Raw genomic sequence first — 17,295 nt, 5'->3', positions numbered from 1 at the left:
CCTGATGCAAGGGGGAGAAGGCTTTTCTTGTGCAGAAAAGGAAATTTCAGGAGGTGCAGCTGCTCCACACCTGTAAATGTCAGGCTGTGCCTGCCACTGACCCCTTTTCAAAACCATGAACCTGGGTATTTGCCAGCTTTTCAGGATTATATGTTTGTGCAAATGGATCAATGCGCGGGGGTGGAGAACAAAAATAAGTATTTGTGACTTATAAAGTGTGTGTGCAGATGTATGTAAGTTTAGCAGTGGCAGAAGTGCAATCATGCAGGACACTTCAAAGCCTTATAATGTTCATTTGAGGACAGTTTTCCTTCCATCATCAGCTGGAATATATAGTTGGTCAGTGTTGATCTATGTGCAGGGCCTGAGCCAACTGCCTCTTTTCCTTCCCGCTAAAAAGGCTCTGCACTAATGACTTTTGGGAGCACACTTGCAATCTTCTCCCCAAATCTAGTTCAGGCAAAACCTGTTTATCCAGTTTGCACCAGCAATCCTCTAATTGCCCAGCCCTTGTGTCAATCACAAAGCCTCCTACCTTGAAGTGGTTTTTTCCAAGAGCTTTAAAAAAAGTTTGAATTGTTTTATATAGCATCCAACAGATTTGACCAGATAAACATGGTAAGAATTTATGGGGAGGGGGACGGGATTATAGGGGATATCTTGTCCGGGACACAAGGGCAAAGGGCAATGAGGGAGACACAATCTGCTTTTAATTTAGATACAGTTGTGTTGTTTTAGTTTACAAGGCAAGGGAGAGGTGAAAAAGGAAGAAATGAAACTATGGACATTGGTTAGACTTGTTTCTCATGTATCAGCTGGGAATCTCCCAACACACTTTGTGAATGGGCGTGGGTAGGTGTGTTGTTCAAAGCAAGAAGTAAAAAAAATCCTGCTTTGGTATGCTTCTTTAGGCCTTGAGATTTGTTTTTGTATGTTCCCCACTTCACCTTAAATACAGGAGATTTACTGTGCCAAGAATTGGGACCAAACTAGAGATGGTGATGGAACATACATTTAATACATTTTTATGCACATTTAACTAAATATATAAAGAGGAGAAACTATCTGATATTAGAAGAAAAAAGTGCATGCGGACAAAGGTTGAAGAACAAATCACATTATTTGTGGTACTCTTTCCCTGTTCGCTTTTTGTAGTGTGTTGGGCCTTTGCCCTCTTTCTTTAAGAGATATAACTGATTTGTAATAGAAACTCCCCTCTCCTCCTTGGGGGTGCTTCCCTCCTTAGTCAACTGGAAACCAGTTGGAATCATAATTATTTGAGGGAAAGAAATGTGCTCCAAATGTGCTTTAAAGGTATAATGTGTGGATGCTACAGTTTACTTTGGCTCCAGCGCTCTCCCACTGATGGTTTTTGAATCCACATTGAAAAGCTATGCTAATAGTTTCTTGACAAGTACTGCTGTCTGATGCATTTCCATCAAACCAGCTTCAATCTGAAAGGAAATATTAAGCCAAATTCACTCTGCAGTTAGACTTAGGTGTGTACCTTTGAGGCAGCCGTTGGTCTGCTGGACATGCACAGACAATGGTGCATGCGCAGATGACAATTGCATGAATAGCATGAGACATGCAATGTGCATTTGATGAAGTCATCCCGCCCCCTCTGATCTGTACAACAGCATGCATATGTGATTTGAAATGCAGCAGAGGGAGGCAACCTCACTACGTTTTATGCTGTGAATGCATTAGTCTTGCCCGTGTGGCTGTTATGCTGAATTTTGGTCTGCTGTCCAGCAATAAATACTATTGAAGCTTTCCTGAGTCCTGCTGCTTCCTGACATTAGGGCACACCCATTACATGGTTTCCTCACACAGTGAAACCATGAGATTCTACACCTTTTTCCTCATCAGAGCTTTGAAATCAGTAGTGAGACCAATTATCAGAAATGTACTCGGCAGAAAGAGATCAACATCCCTGGCTGTGCACTCTTTTTACTCAAGAAGGCCCTTGCATTATAAAGAGAGAGGTCTTCAGCAGCCATCACATCTAATTCATTCCCCCCTTCTTACATTATTAACCCTAATCCAAGGCAGTCTCCCATGCAGTTTCTCCCATTTCTTTCTCATGCAGGCACAAGACTTTTGGCAAGAAACAGGCTGGCAACCTTATAGCTGATCAAAAAGTTGGCAACCTTACACCAGGACAGACCTAGACAGGTTTAACTTCAGTAAGCCTTAACACCGGTAAATGTTGTTCTGTCCTCTGTTGTAACCAGTGTTATGTTGCTGGAAAAAGAGGTGCTGGAACTCACTACGAATGCCGCCCTTGTTCTACTTTAATGGCAATGGCACCCACCAGATAAGTTCTGGAACTGAGTTCTGGTGAGTTGCAGCTGAAAAATAGCCCTGGTTGTAACTCTTTCTTTTTTTTTTTAAAGACCACAACAGTAAATCTACTTGTGTAGTTGCTTGTTTACTTGCATTATAATACTACACTTTGATGATATATCAACACTGAATATTTTTATGTTATTTTACTTTAGAATGCAGTGTTATACATTGTTCCTGTTCTCGTGTGTGTGTGTGTTTTAGCACAAATTTACTGGCCAGAGTGCTGTGGACTTTAATTGGTACTTTAATAGCTACCTAGATCTAAACAAGTTTTTACTCCTTCAGATTCCTATCTAAATATTTCATAAAGTGGGCAGACAGCCAGCAATGGAGCATGTAAAACACTTTGTCCTGTCTGGCATTAAACTTACTTAGAACGTGCCTTTTAATTTATGCCTCTTCTTTCCCCTGGCATGTTTGATATTTCTTATTCAGTCATTATTGCTAATCTTCCATGTTTTACAAATTCAAATTAAGAATGATTGAAAATCCTGTACTTTGGCTTGGTTTTACGCATGCATGTTGATCACACAACAGGATGCAAAATGCTTAGGGCACAACTACTCATCTTCATTCCCAACAGACTAAGTTCTTTAATGCCAACTTTTTTCCTGCCCAAAGTTCTGTCTGAAAACATTCAGCAGGTTTAACTGTTCCTGGCATACAGATGCAGTGATAAGAAGAACCTTGCCTGCTGAAGTTCTAAAGCAACCCATATTTCTAACATTAATCTGCTTTTTGAAGAACAGTGTTTTCAAAACATTTGAAACTTGGGGCACAATACTCCTGCATTAAAATCAGAAACATATTATGCAGATTTTTCTCAGGTCAATACTCAGACAACTGAGAGTATTTTATTTTTTATTTCTTCTTTTCTTTTGTGCCTTCTACTCTCTCCCTCTGCAAAGTCAGCTAGGTTTCAGGGATGTCCTTGTGTTTTCTGGGCAATGATGATGTAGAATAATGTACAATTATTCTACAAATAATTATAGCTCAGGCTGCTGCAGGATCATGGATCATCTTTATTCTGTCTGCCATGATGCTTTCATTACACACAGAGTGCCAGATAGGGTCAGAGGCAACCAGGTGGTTTATATGGTTCCAAAACATTGCTATAAATATAATTCAAAACTACATCTTCTTTTCAACACCTTGCTAAATTCTCCCCCAAAATATTTAGCACTTCCTCAGTTTCACATTTTCGGTGCTTTTGGCACCAACACTAGACAGCCACAGTTGGAAGTATTTATGCTTCTAAAAGCTTTATCTAACAGCTGTATGCTACCTTAAGAAAGTTTTGCCTCAAATGCACATTAAATAAGTGTCTCATGAAACTGACTGCACACAGCCCCCTTTTTGTTCTGCTACAGCAGTTTCTGTTGAGTCATTTTGTTTTACACGATTGTTATTAACACAGATATGTCTCAGGACAAGTTAAATGTCCAAGATTCTTTAAGTCAAGTCTTGGCAAGTATGCTCAACTTCAAGAAAAGCATTTCTGCCTTTTTCTGGTATTTGAACAACCTGTCCTTGGGACTATCTTGAGGGATTTGAAAAGCAGATTTGTACAACTTTGCTTTCTCATGGTGGATGGGAAAGCTGATTCACCGACTTTTAGAAATGAGCAATGTGGCTCCGAGAGGAAGAGATGGGGGATGATAGAGGAGGAATGTTAAACATAAAAAGTAGGTGGGAAGCCACAGGCACGGGAAGGTCAACAAGCAGCTTAACAGCAAAGGAGTCACCTTGTGGTATTATATAAACTTTACAAGCAGTTATTTGACAAGTACGGGAACAAAACAAAAAAAATTCCTTCCAGTAGCACCTTAAAGACCAACTAAGTCAGTTCTTGATATGAGCTTTCGTGTGCATGCACACTTCTTCAGATACCCAGTACGGGAACAATTAGACAAAGATACCCAAGTACGGGAACAATTAGACAAAGCCTGATGGTTATCTTTGTGCAACTAGATGGTCTCCTGATAGCTAAGGAATAAGTCTCCAGCTTATGGGATGAGATATCTCTCAGAGCTTAAAGAAAGTGATAACCCTCCAGCCGAGGAATGGGGACAGAGAAACAGCAAATACATGCATACATACATACATACATACATACATACCAGCTGAAGTTTTAATTGTCTTAAATAAGGAAGGAGCCAAGAGTTTCTAGCTGGGAATAACTTAGAACAGTGAGTGCAGCTGCAAAGGGATGTAAGTTCCTTGCTGGTGATCTACTACTTGCTGTAGGAATGCTTGTTTGCTTCCACTATGCTGTGCCACTATAATTGTAAACAAAACAAATATTAGAAAGACACCATCAGTCTCCAGTGTCAGGTCTTGCTGAACTGACCTGCATTTAAAAAAAAAATAAAATACATCCACATTTGATATACTATAACCCAGCCCTAGACACATTTCTGCGAGGTGGCCTGTGAGGGCCTGGTCCCTTACAGATGGCCCAGGACCCCTATCTGCATATCTAGCTTCCATTAAAGAAAAGAGTACATATGTACTCATTTTACACAGAGTTACGAGAGGAAATATGCAATCAGTAGCCTCCCAGTTGCCCTTTCAGAGAGGGATAGCTGCAATAGGGCTCTGGAGCTGGTTCTTGTTCTGAATCACTTTATTGACTGAACTCATTATCACATGCCTGTTTCATAACCTTCTCTTCCTTGACCCTTTCCTCCTTGTTTGCTTCCCCTCCACCAATGTCAGCAATGGCAAGTGAAAACTAAGGGCAAGAAATCTCAGTAAGGCCTACACAATTTTGCAGCTGTACAGTGGTACCTCAGGTTACATACGTTTCAGCTTCAGGTTACAGACTCTGCTAACCCAGAAACAGTGCTTCAGGTTAAGAACTTTGCTTCAGGATGAGAACAGAAATCGTGCTCCAGCAGCGCAGCGGCAGCAGGAGGCCCCCATTAGCTAAAGTGGTGCTTCAGGTTAAGAACAGTTTCAGGTTAAGAACGGACCTCCGGAACGAATTAAGTACTTAACCCGAGGTACCACTGTATTCTCTGTTTAATTTGGGGAAATTGCCTCAAGGATGGATTAGGAACATAGCTGTCAGCTTTCCCTTTCTTTGCGGGAAATTCCCTTATTCCAGCGCCGTTTCTCCAGTGGCGTAGCGTGGGTTGTCAGCACCCGGGGCAAGGCAAGTAATTTGTGCCCCCTAACCCGTGGATTTTGCGCCCCCTAACCTGTGGAGCGTGCCCCCCCAGATGTTGCGCCCGGTGCGGCCCCCCTGCACCCCCCACGCTACACCACTGCGTTTCTCGCTGCTTCCCGCTGCTATCCCGCATTGTTAGATATCCCGTAGACTGTCCCCGGGACAGGTGAGGCTGCTGATCCCTTATTTTTGAGGCTGCTGATCCCTTATTTTCAAATCTGAAAGTTGACAGCTATGGTTAGGAACAGTGGCGAAGATGCATGCTGCGCTACCAGGGGTGGAGAGCAGGCGGGGGCATGGCTAGTGCCCCCCGGGGGCATGACGCCACCAGCAGGGGTGTGACGCGTGTTCTGGGGGTGTGGCGCCCAACGTGCAGGGGGGCACGGCATGCGTCGCTCCCTCTGCACCCCCGTTCCTCTGCCAGTGGTTAGGAAGGTGGTGTAGTGGGGTGGCAGCAAGAGCGTAGCCAGGAGGAGAAAAAGAAGCGCCCTGCTTCTCTGCGTTGGACTGCTTGCAAATTATTCCTTACAAAACGTCCTGCAACATGTCTATAGAGTGTGTCCCTGAGTTTTATTTTGTCCAGCCTGTCCCATATTTTGCCCAACCAAAGGTGGCAAGCCTAGATGCAATTGATGGTAAGCAATAAGATTCTGCAATAAAATGTTGCCGTATATTCTCCGTCCTAGTAAGAGTGCTTGTGTTCAGGGTCTCAGCCAGCCATGCCACCCCTTCTTCCTGACTCTCCTTTTCAGTTTCTCTTTGCCAAATGACTCTTAACACTTTGTGGCTACTAAAACATGCCCAGTCCTTCCTGAGCCATTATTTGAGGACAGGTGCCCTTGAGGGGTGGGGTATAAAAGGATTTTTGGTACTTTGGAAACATCAAGATCCCCCTGAGCCTGATAGAGAGCCTCCTGTTCTCAGGGCCCTATTTTCGCTTCAGTCCTGTTTACATTCACCACTTGAGTTTGCTGTTAAAAGGAATGATATAAAAACATGATGAATCATGGGTCACATGGGGGGGGGGGACTTAGTGAGTGCCATATTACATCAGAAGCAGAAAGTCACTGAGTTTATGCAAATTTCTTTTACAAATGAGTAACCATGATTAAGCCCTTTTCCTCCAAGAGGGCATAATGCTCAAGCAGGTTTAAACCTCAGAATCTCTCATTGTAGAAAAAGTACAATACTGTATTGTGCTGTGCTAAAGGACTGAATGGGGCATAACACCCAACTTGTCTTATTCCCTTCTTTTCACTGCAGTAAAAGAAAGTAAAGGGACAAGTGCAAAAAAGGACAAGTGCAAAAAACGAGCCAAGGACAAGTTCTGTCTCAATGTGAAAATTGAAAATGGGTGATAAGCAGAGCTGGCCCACCCATGAGGCAAGGTGAGGGGACCACCTCAGGCAGCAGGGTCCACAAGGGCAGAAGATCATGACATTGATCTTGATCTTCCCATGCCCCTTCTGCCCTGGCAGGAAAGGAGCTGTCATTTTGGGGTCTCCCTCAGGTGCCAAAAATGTATCAGGCTGACCCTAGTGATAAGAGTTCCCCTGGGCATGCGCAGAACATTTTTCTCATTACACTCTAAAAGCACATACCTATTTGCTTCACATCTGGTGTTATCGGAAGCATGTGGTTTTTCAGGTAGGTAGAATTGTGACATCACTAAGTAATTAAAACCCCGGTTAATATACATTTATCCTCTACACATACAATTCTACCTCCCAACATCTTTTGCCTCTCAAACATCTCTTGAGAGAGGTTACACACAAATAACTTCTCCCTAGACAATTGGTGGCATATCATGTTACAAACAATTAAAATATGTACATTAGCATCACAAATGCCAAAGGCACGTTTTTACATTTCACATGTCTTCAATTTGTACTTTTTGTAGTCACATAGCAGACACACATGCTAACCTGCAAGGAATTTTAAAATTTTCTCTGTTAATTGAAAACCTGTACTCCTTTATCCAAAGGAATTCAGAATGACATATTTCCCACTTCTACATTATTGTAATTCCTCCACTGTTTAGAGACCTCTCAGTTATCTAACATGTAGGTGGGTGGAACATTTTTACTGCCTTTAATGAGGTTGTGGTTCTATGTGTTCAAAGTGCAAACACTGTTTTGTCAGATTATTGCTAGACTGGGAAAACACACTCTAACTTTGAATTAAATCAGTTAGTGCTTACCCTAGAACCTCCTTGATGAGCACTTGAACACCTGGCGTATAGAAGATAATTAAATTAATAAGTTAAGTAACTCTAAACATAATGGACATATATATATTGCTATTTCACATTGAATTAGGAATTAGAAATAATTTGACTGAGGGTAATTGTAAACACACAAAATATGTTTAAAGTTTAGTGTTATCACAAGTAGGACCTGCAACAAAATATTGCTGTGTAGAGTGCTCATATTCAACCTCCTCTCCCTCCCTTGCCCCCTCCTTCCTTCCCTCTCGCTGGTGCTCCTCAGTAGCCGCCACCCGCTGGTCTAGCTAGGTGCAGGTCTGCCGCCCAGTGGCGTAGCGTGGGTTGTCAGTACCCGGGGCAAGGCAAGTAATTTGCGCCCCCTAACCCGTGGATTTGCGCCCCCTAACCCTAACTCCCACATTTGCGCCCGGTGCGGCCGGCCCTCCCTGCACCCCCCATGCTACGCCACTGCTGCCGCCATTTGGCCCCCTCTGCCACCCCGACTTGACTTCTCCCACCTCCCTCCTCAAGTCTCTTCCTACGCCAACATGGGCAAGAGGCTGGATCTGGGGCTCAAGTCACCCGTGGGAGCCAGCCGGCTACCCCGGGACCTTGCCCACCTTCATGCGTTGTGGGGGAGAACGGGGCAGGGTGATGGGGGAGGCCAAATGTGGGGAATCCCACTCCTCAAAGGTGGGGGGAGAGGTTTTGGAGTCATGAGAGCGTGTGTGCCCCCAATTCTCACCTACCCTGGCCTGTCCTTTATTTCGCCCAGCCTGCCCCATATTTTGCCCAACCAAAGGTGGCAAGCCTAGATGCAATTGATGGTAAGCAATAAGATTCTGCAATAAAATGTTGCCGTATATTCTCCGTCCTAGTAAGAGTGCTTGTGTTCAGGGTCTCAGCCAGCCATGCCACCCCCACCTCTTCCTGCCTCTCCTTTTCAGTTTTTATTTGCCAAATGACTCACAACACTTTGTGGCTACTAAAACATGCCCAGTCCTTCCTGAACCATTATTTGAGGACAGGTGCCCTTGAGGGGTGGGGTATAAAAGGATTTTTGGTACTTTGGAAACCTCAAAATCCCCCTGAGCCTGATAGGGAGCCTCCTGTTCTCAGGGCCCTGTTTTCACTGTCTACATTCACCACTTGAGTTTCTGTTAAAAGGAATGATAAAAAAACATGATGAATCATGGGTCACACCGGGGATAACTTAGTGAGTGCCATATTACATCTGAAGCAGAAAGTCACTTGCACTCCTTCCTTGAATGTATGAACTGACTTTTAATAAGCTCATTTAATAGGTCTCTGCTACAGAAGTAGTAACAGATTAGCAAGCTTCTGAAGGAGAAGATTAAAGGCTTAGCCAATTAAAGACTATAATAAAATATTTTTTTCTTATTAGTGTACAGCATATTGTTTTAGTCACACAGCTGTCAAAATTGTTCTCAGTTAATTGTGGTAGACTTGCTATTTAGAATCTGAACATTTTAAAAAAACTGTTACGTAGCATATTGACAATAACATTATTCTAAATCAACTGTATTTCATGTATGAATTTGACACTACCCAAATTCCTTAGATTATCTACAATTGATTATAGATTATCCCCACTACCTGCCATTGACCAAGCAAATTAGCAGCCCCTGTGATAGCTTTTAAATATACATCTTGAGAATTCTGATCAAAGGTCTCCTATGTAACTTGTATGTGTGCTAATGCATGTAAAAGGCTTTAAACACACTAAATTTGCTATAGAAAGTCTAATTAATTTATTACATGGCCTCTATGCTTTCAGCAGACTAGAATTCTGTGGGTCAAGAGTAGACAACATGGTGCCCTCCAGATATTCCTCGACTACAGCTCCTCTCATCCTTGGCCTTGGGCTGTGCTAGGGGCTGATGGGAAATGTAGTCCAACAAACATCTGGAGGGCATCCTATGGATTCTCCCCAATTGTGGCAACTAAGGAGCTAATTTCACCAGTGTCTCTCATGTTTATTTGTCGTGCATAAAGTACTAGCAGCACTTACAGGACATATTTCTGAAAGAGGAAAGAAACAACTGTGGAACTATGGTTTGCTAAAATAAAGCAAATGATAGACAAATTCACCAGTGAGCACTGAAAGATCAGTGTTAATGTAGTACAGTTTCTGTTCCTTAAATATGAAGAAGGCAATACTTTGGGAGGAAAATGTGCCTAGAATGGGAGTCTTAAGTGTATGTTGCACAAACTGAAATATAAATTAACTCCGTGGACCCCCTAGCCACTTTCAGTCTGTACTATTTATCTATCTTCCATGCCTTCTCTTTGTCGCTTTCTCCTAAATCTTCCACATCTCTTTTACTTTTCCCCTCCCAGTCTCTATAAGATGGCCATGGTGCCATTTGTGTGACCTACTTAGGTCAGGTCACAGCTCATGGTCTGAAGATGAATGTGTTAAGGTATTACCTTGATTACACTAATCTTAAAAATAGTATAATAAATAATCTGCATTAGCTGCCATATAGGTGTCATCACCACAATTCATTACAGTATTGCATTTCTGCAGCAAATGACAATGCTAATCTGGCACGGTTTGATTATGCCTGTCTACAATCTCTTCCCTAAAAGTTTTGCTATGACTTCTTATATTTGCAGGAAGGTGGACTTAAGAAGGGTTAAGTGAATAACCATAATTTTTGTTCCCTAAAAGAGACGAGCAGATAATATTGTCATTATAACTCATTGCACTTTCAGGGCAGTCAGTTATGGGTTTGGCTGCAAGTCCTAAGAGGAGTAGAACATTTGATTTAAAACTTAAATATAGCTGAATTACATGGTAACGGTGACTGTAATGTAAGAGTGACAAAGCCAGCTCAACAACCCAACATGATCACCACAGTAACATTTAACTTCAATAAAAGGGAATTGCCATAAAACTAAAATACCAGTTAGAGATAAATTATAAGGTAGACTTGCAAACATCATATACACACAAACACCAGAAGACTTTAAAATATCATGATATAGTCTGAAAATGTATTCCTGAAAAAAAGGAAAAAAGCTGAGCTGTTGTTCCAAATAAGTATTGAAAGAATACACCCTTTAAGAATAATTGATTAGCGGGAGCCATTTGTTAAGGAGGTGCTCATATGCAGAAGCTTTGGCGATGCCAAACCTGAAACGAAGCCAGGATGCAAAAACCTGAAGCTACCTTTCAGAAAAATACCGTAGTCTAGGGCCAAAACCCCTACTTGCCCCCAAAGCCTCATGCACAATAATTTTACACATATGCTGCTGGAATTTTCAGAAGCAGAAGCCAGCTTGCAGGGGCAGGGAAGCAACATTAGGAACATGAAGAACAGCTGAGCCATCCCTTTGTCCCTGAAGTGTTTATTGCAGGGAGGGACTGGGGCACAGAAAAAACCTTCTGAGCCCAACAACCCTGCAAGGTTTTTTTGCGGACCCTAGTTAAGACTGCTGCCAGTCTCTGCTAAGATTAGCATTTCTTTATAATGTTCACAGCATGCATATGTATTTTGTGGACAGCCTCTCTACTAAGTTTTGTAAGGGGGTTCTCAAGGTGCGCCTTCTTCCCAGTCTGCTCTCAACAAGACTTGTGTGTGACGCAATATGGCACTTGTGTGTGCCGCAAACTTCATTATGCCTCCTTCTTCCCAGAGTCCTCTTTTGCGGCTAGAGGATCTGCCCTTTTACTTACCTATGCCCTTTTACTTCCCCGTATCTATGGGTTTACCCTCCAAATTTCACAGTGCTTCTTAAAATAAATATCACCATACACAGCCCTTTAAAAAAATATTGCATGGGAGTGGAAGAGGGATGACAAGGAACAGAGAGTCCTCCTTCCCCCTGAATTCCTTGCTTGTTTGCACTATATAACACCACTGTTAAGAGTACCATCCTATATACACTTACTTTGGTGTACCTAGCTTACCTCTGAGTAGACATTTGTGAGATTACAGTGTTAATATAAATGTAAAAGAGTCAATGTCTGATAATGTAAAGTATTGCACTTGGGCAAAAAAAATTAGAGGCACAAATACAAGATGGGTGACACCTGGCTTGAGAGCAGTACATGTGAAAAGGATCTAGGAGTCTTGGTTGACCACAAACTTGACATGAGCCAACAGTGTGACGCGGCAGCTAAAAAAGCCAATGCAATTCTGGGCTGCATCAATAGGAGTATAGCATCTAGATCAAGGGAAGTAATAGTGCCACTGTATTCTGCTCTGGTCAGACCTCACCTGGAGTACTGTGTCCAGTTCTGGGCACCACAGTTCAAGAAGGACACTGACAAACTGGAACGTGTCCAGAGGAGGGCAACCAAAATATTCAAAGGCCTGGAAACGATGCCTTATGAGGAACGGCTAAGGGAGCTGGGCATGTTTAGCCTGGAGAAGAGGAGGTTAAGGGGTGATATGATAGCCATGTTCAAATATATAAAAGGATGTCACATAGAGGAGGGAGAAAGGTTGTTTTCTGCTGCTCCAGAGAAGTGGACACGGAGCAATGGTTCCAAACTACAAGAAAGAAGATTCCACCTAAACATTAGGAAGAACTTCCTGACAGTAAGAGCTGTTCGACAGTGGAATTTGCTGCCAAGCAGTGTGGTGGAGTCTCCTTCTTTGGAGGTCTTTAAGCAGAGGCTTGACAACCATATGTCAGGAGTGCTCTGATGGTGTTTCCTGCTTGGCAGGGGGTTGGACTCGATGGCCCTTGTGGTCTCTTCCAACTCTATGATTCTATGATTCTAAGCCCTCTGCTACTAAAATTATATGGAAGTTGGAGGCAAGAAAAAGATTCCCTTCTAGATTCTTATGCCAGAAAGTATTGCCCTGATAATATTTTTAAAAAGTATATATAAGTTATTTCAGTTTTATCTATTTAACTCCTCCCCAAACCCAAACACACCCTGAGATAGGCCGCAGACCGGGGACAGCTGGGAGGGGTAGCACATCTGGGCCCCCCAAAAGCACTCCTTTTGTCGCCTCCCATGCTTGTCACCTGTAGCTGCTGCCTGGAAAGTGTGGCAAAATATCTCAGGCTGGCTCTGCCCTGAGTTGCTCTCTCCTTTTTCCAGTCTAACTGTTCTCTGCATCACCTTAGGTGTAGGTGTTGCAATGAGTCAAATGGGAACAGTATGTAGGATTCAGGCTACAAGCTGAACCTTCCACCAAGAAATAAACCTTTCTGGACTGCAATGGTAGTCTGGTCAGACAGGTTTGAAGCAAGAGGTGAGTGCCCTTACCTTACTGGTTGGGACAGATGCAAGGAAGAGATATGATGCACCTGTTTCTATTAGAAGAACAATTCAGGTTGTCTCTCAAACCTATCCCCATAGCTTACATCCACATTTCCCTTCCAACTGCTTTCACATGGCTCTGTCCGCTCTGCCTCCAACTGTCACCATCTGCCATCCTTCCAAACCTTATTTTATTTTTACATTTGTCTATATCAGGGAAGCTGTACACCGGCTCCCTCGGCCAATAAAGCGAGATGAGTGCCGGAACCCCAGAATCGGCCACGACTGGACCTAATGGTCAGGGGTCCCTTTACCTTTATTATATCAGGGCAGTGTACAAAATATAAATCATACAACATTGATAACAGCTGGCATGCAGTTAGAATGACAATTCACCACCACTCTTGTAGCAACGAATTCTACACTAAAGGGGCCACACCACTTCTCTCTACCCCTAAGGCTATGTACAATTTCCACTACCATTCTCTGATTTCCCTGCTCTCTCTGTGCGTAAGCTCACTGCTGCAGAAGAATATGTATGCAGCAAGCCTTCTGTGGAGAGTGGCAAGTAGGAGTTGAACCTGGAGTAAAAGACAGGCTGCTGAGAGATGCTGGTTACTGAGAGGATGGAGAATATTGAGTGAGAAACAAGGAGGGGAAAAAGTTCCACACAAAATCATCTGGGACTGTAAAAAGCACCTTATTGGCTGGAGGAGAAATGAGCAGCATTGGTCCTGAAGGTTCACGTTATGTGCCTTCTGGGAAGCAGCAGTTGTATAAAGCATTCCTGTATCAAGCTCTGAGCAACACGTGCAGATTCCACAGTGCAAACCACAAATGAAAAAACTGCTGCTGGTATCATTATCTTAACTTGGAGCACTTGAAAATGTTCCAACAGCCAAGTCACTTTTAGAAGGGCTGTTGTTTTATGTTTAAAGATTATGGCTCTCATTGTGTACTCTCCTGCCCACTTTTCTGTGTAACAGGACATCTGACCTTCACTCAGTTATTGAGATTGTATCTCTTAAAAAGAAACAGATATAAATAACCCTTCAGTTGCAACAACCCTAAAAGCTATTGAGTCTTATCACCTATGTGCTACTTGCTAGCTTCTGTTTTAACCCTTCCACTCTCTGGTAAGGCAGTGGAGTTGATCCTCACTATTATTTCTTGCTGGCCGTCACACGAAACTGTGCTATTATGTTAAGGGTACCGTATTTGTCGCCTTCCTATGGCTTATGGGATTCCATAATCTTTATGTTTTGCTGCCCTGAGATTTATGGGTATAGAGCGGTATACAAATTTAATATTTAATAATTTAATAATAATAAATAACCTGTTTGCTTTCTTGTACTTTTGAAAGCCACAGTTAGCTTCTCGTCTCTATTTGTATTGTGGAACTGATGCTTATCATTGCTGTTTTCTTGCTGATATTTTAATTGCCCTGTAAGTATTTTATTGATACGGATTTCCTTGTTGTCTGGAAACAGCTTTGAAGTCATATCTGGTAGAAAGCACCATATAAAAACCTTAAACAAGCAAATACTGTGGAACAATTGCATGGTGACAAGCTCTGCATTGGGGGGGGGGGGCTTAGCCACAGAAAAGCCACAATGAAGAACCTACTACCAGCTTCTTACTTTCTGTGAGGATGCTGTGTCACTGGGTTTTACAGATCACCTTTAGCATCAGTAACATCTCTGTCCTGAGATAATTGCCGTTAGCTGCTATATCGATGAAAAATATGAGCATCTCTGATCTGTGACTTTTGACGGCTAGTCCCAGTTATTATTCTCTAATGAGGGGGGAGAGATGCACCCCATATGGTCCCAAATGCATGTATCCTTTGCTGCTTTTGATGCCCCACATACAAAACCCTCTCACATTCAGAGCAAGCTTGGGCTTGCTCTCCTGGGTGTTGAATCAAGTCAAGGTGTGCATGTGTGTGTTTGTAGGGGTGAGTGTGTTTTGAATCAAATAAAGGGGGTGTTGAATAAACTCAAGGGCTGTGTGTGTGTGTGTGTTGAATCAAGTCAAGGGGTGTGTGTACTTGTAGGGGGGTGTTGAATCAAATAAAGGGGGGTGTTGAATAAACTCAAGGGCTGTGTGTGTGTTGAATCAAGTCAAGGTGTGTGTGTGTATTTGTAGGGGGGTTGTTTAATAAAATAAAGGAGTGGGGGATGTGGAATATACTCAAGGGCTGTGTGTGTGTGTTGAATCAAGCTAAGGTGTGTGTGTGTATTTGTTGGGGGGTGTTTAATCAAATAAAGGGTTGGGGGTGTTGAATAAACTCAAGGGCTCTCTGTGGGTGTTGAATCACGTCAAGGTGTGTATGTGTGTGTGTGTATGTATGGGGGGTGTTGAATCAAATAAAGGGGGGACGTTGAATAAACTCAAGGGCTCTGTGTGTGTGTGTGTGTGTGTGTGTGTGTGTGTGTGTGTTGAATCAAGTCAAGGTGTGTGTGTGTGTAGGGGGGTGTTGAATCAAATGAAGGAGTGGGGGTGTTGAATAAACTCAAGGGCTCTGTGTGTGTGTTGAACCAAGCCAGAGGGTGTGTGTTTTTGTGTGGGCCAGCAAAGGGCTGTTGAATTGAAGCTCAAGGGCTCTGCGTGTGTGTGTGTTGGGATGGGGCAGCCCTGGGCTCCCTCTGCCCCTCGCCGACGCCGCCTTCAACAAAGAGCAGCTGAGGCGACTCTCTTCCCGCCATTCCCCTCTGAGGCAAAGGCTCCCCTCACGTGAGGCGCGGCTCCTGCCTGGCAGCGGAGGAGCTCCCGGCGGCCGCAACGGCAGCGCCGGCGCTTGAGGGGGCCGGCCGAGGAAAGAGAGGCGGAGGTGTGGGGGAAAGAGCCGCAAACTCTTCCCGCCGCCGCCGCTGCTAACGTGGGTGGGCGGGGAAGGAGGGCGGCGGCGTCCGTGTGAGGCTCGGCGCGGCGGGACCCGGGCCGGGGAGCGAGTTGCCATGCCCACCAACTTCACGGTGGTGCCCGTGGAGGCGCCCGGGGGCGGCGGCGGCGGCGAAGAGGGCCCCGGCGCCCAAGCGGGGCAGCAGCCGGAGCACGCGGCGGAGGAGCCGGGCGAGGGGACCCTCGGGCGGCCGCAAGAAGCGCCCCTCGAGAATGGCCGCGTGGAGCCCGGGAGCCGAGGCGAGTGGTCGCGCGTGGGTCTCGGGCTGTGTTTGTGTGGCTCTCATTGCTGTGTATCCCCCCCTCACACGCGTGTGGGTGGCATATGCGTGTTACAAGGAGGTGAAATGAAGGGGGGGGGGTCGTGTGTATGTCCAGGGGAAGGGGCACTTCCCTCCCCCTCAGGACATTTTGGGCTTTTTTCACCTCCTGTGGGCGCAGGTGGATCTAAGGGGGAAGAGGCAGCAAACTTCGGTTTCGCCCACACTCCCGGAAGGAACTGGAGGAATCTGGGTGTCAACTACGAACCCAGGTTTAGTGTATCCATTATTTCCTTTGGGGGGGGGGGACGGCTACCAAACGCGGGGTGGGCGCTGCAAAACTTTGGAAAGTACCCCAAACTTCGTGGTTTGTAGTTAATGAAACTAGGAACTGTGGGGGGGGGGAGCTTGGCTTTGTTCGTTTTTTATTCTTTATTTCCCAGCACGTGTGCATGATGCAGGTAAGTTGTGGAGAACTCGCACAGATAATAATGCTCCGGGGAACCTGCGAGTCTGCCCTGCAGGTTGTCCTAGCGAAAGTTCCGCCGTGGGGATTTGCAACTCCCATTGTTGCCGGTCCCACAGGTGGCCTTTCCCTCTCCTGGCAGCGGATGGAAACAAGGAGGAGCCTCGCCAAGCCTGGGCGTTTCCGGCGCTTGCTTTGGTCAAAACGAGCCACGGTCTTGTGCATTTTCTCTGGAAAGCGAAGCCCAGTTTCTTATAGCTCCACCTCCGTAAGCATGTTTCTTAAGGGGATTTTTAGAGGGAGCACCATCAGTTAACAGTTGGGAAAGGTTAGGAAGCAGAAAGCAAAGTTTTCAAAAAAAAATTGGGGAGAAGTTAGAGGAGTATTGTTGTTGTTGTTTAGTCGTTTAGTTGTGTCCAACTCTTCGTGACCCCATGGACCAGAGCACGCCAGGCACTCCTGTCTTCCACTGCCTCCCGCAGTTTGGTCAAACTCATGCTGGTAGCTTCGAGGACACTGTCCCACCATCTCGTCCTCTGTCGTCCCCTTCTCCTTGTGCCCTCCATCTTTCCTAACATCAGGGTCTTTTCCAGGGAATCTTCTCTTCTCAGGAGGTGGCCAAAGTATTGGAGCCTCAGCTTCAGGATCTGTCCTTCCAGTGAGCACTCAGGGCTGATTTCCTTAAGAATG

General features: G+C 44.5%; 2 protein-coding genes across 3 annotated transcripts in view; one reads left to right on the top strand and one right to left on the bottom strand.

The window, feature by feature from the left end:
* Positions 1-93: 93 nt before the first annotated feature.
* Positions 94-15,937, bottom strand: LOC310849483 (uncharacterized protein; the record flags this gene model as incomplete). Its single annotated transcript, XM_083749730.1, has 5 exons — positions 94-1,454; positions 4,473-4,631; positions 7,725-7,755; positions 14,312-14,479; positions 15,712-15,937. 4 exons carry the CDS (start codon positions 15,935-15,937, stop codon positions 4,619-4,621), a joined length of 438 nt encoding a protein of 145 aa, XP_083605856.1. The 3' UTR covers positions 94-1,454; positions 4,473-4,618.
* Positions 15,890-17,295, top strand: part of SLC12A7 (solute carrier family 12 member 7) — a gene marked incomplete at its 5' end in the record, with an annotated part of 97,170 nt that continues 95,764 nt past the window's right edge. Inside the window, one exon of one of the 2 annotated variants that reach the window (XM_083749678.1) lies at positions 15,890-16,119. In XM_083749678.1, the coding sequence (XP_083605804.1) occupies positions 15,936-16,119 (184 nt within the window). The remainder of the gene's footprint in view (positions 16,120-17,295) is intronic. The other variant, XM_083749680.1, reaches the window with a different exon arrangement.

Source organism: Podarcis gaigeae (genome assembly GCF_964106915.1).
Source record: "Podarcis gaigeae genome assembly, chromosome: 7".
NCBI lineage: Eukaryota > Metazoa > Chordata > Lepidosauria > Squamata > Lacertidae > Podarcis > Podarcis gaigeae.
Note: the sequence above shows the minus strand (reverse complement) of the source record. Positions and strands in the feature narration are given on the sequence as shown.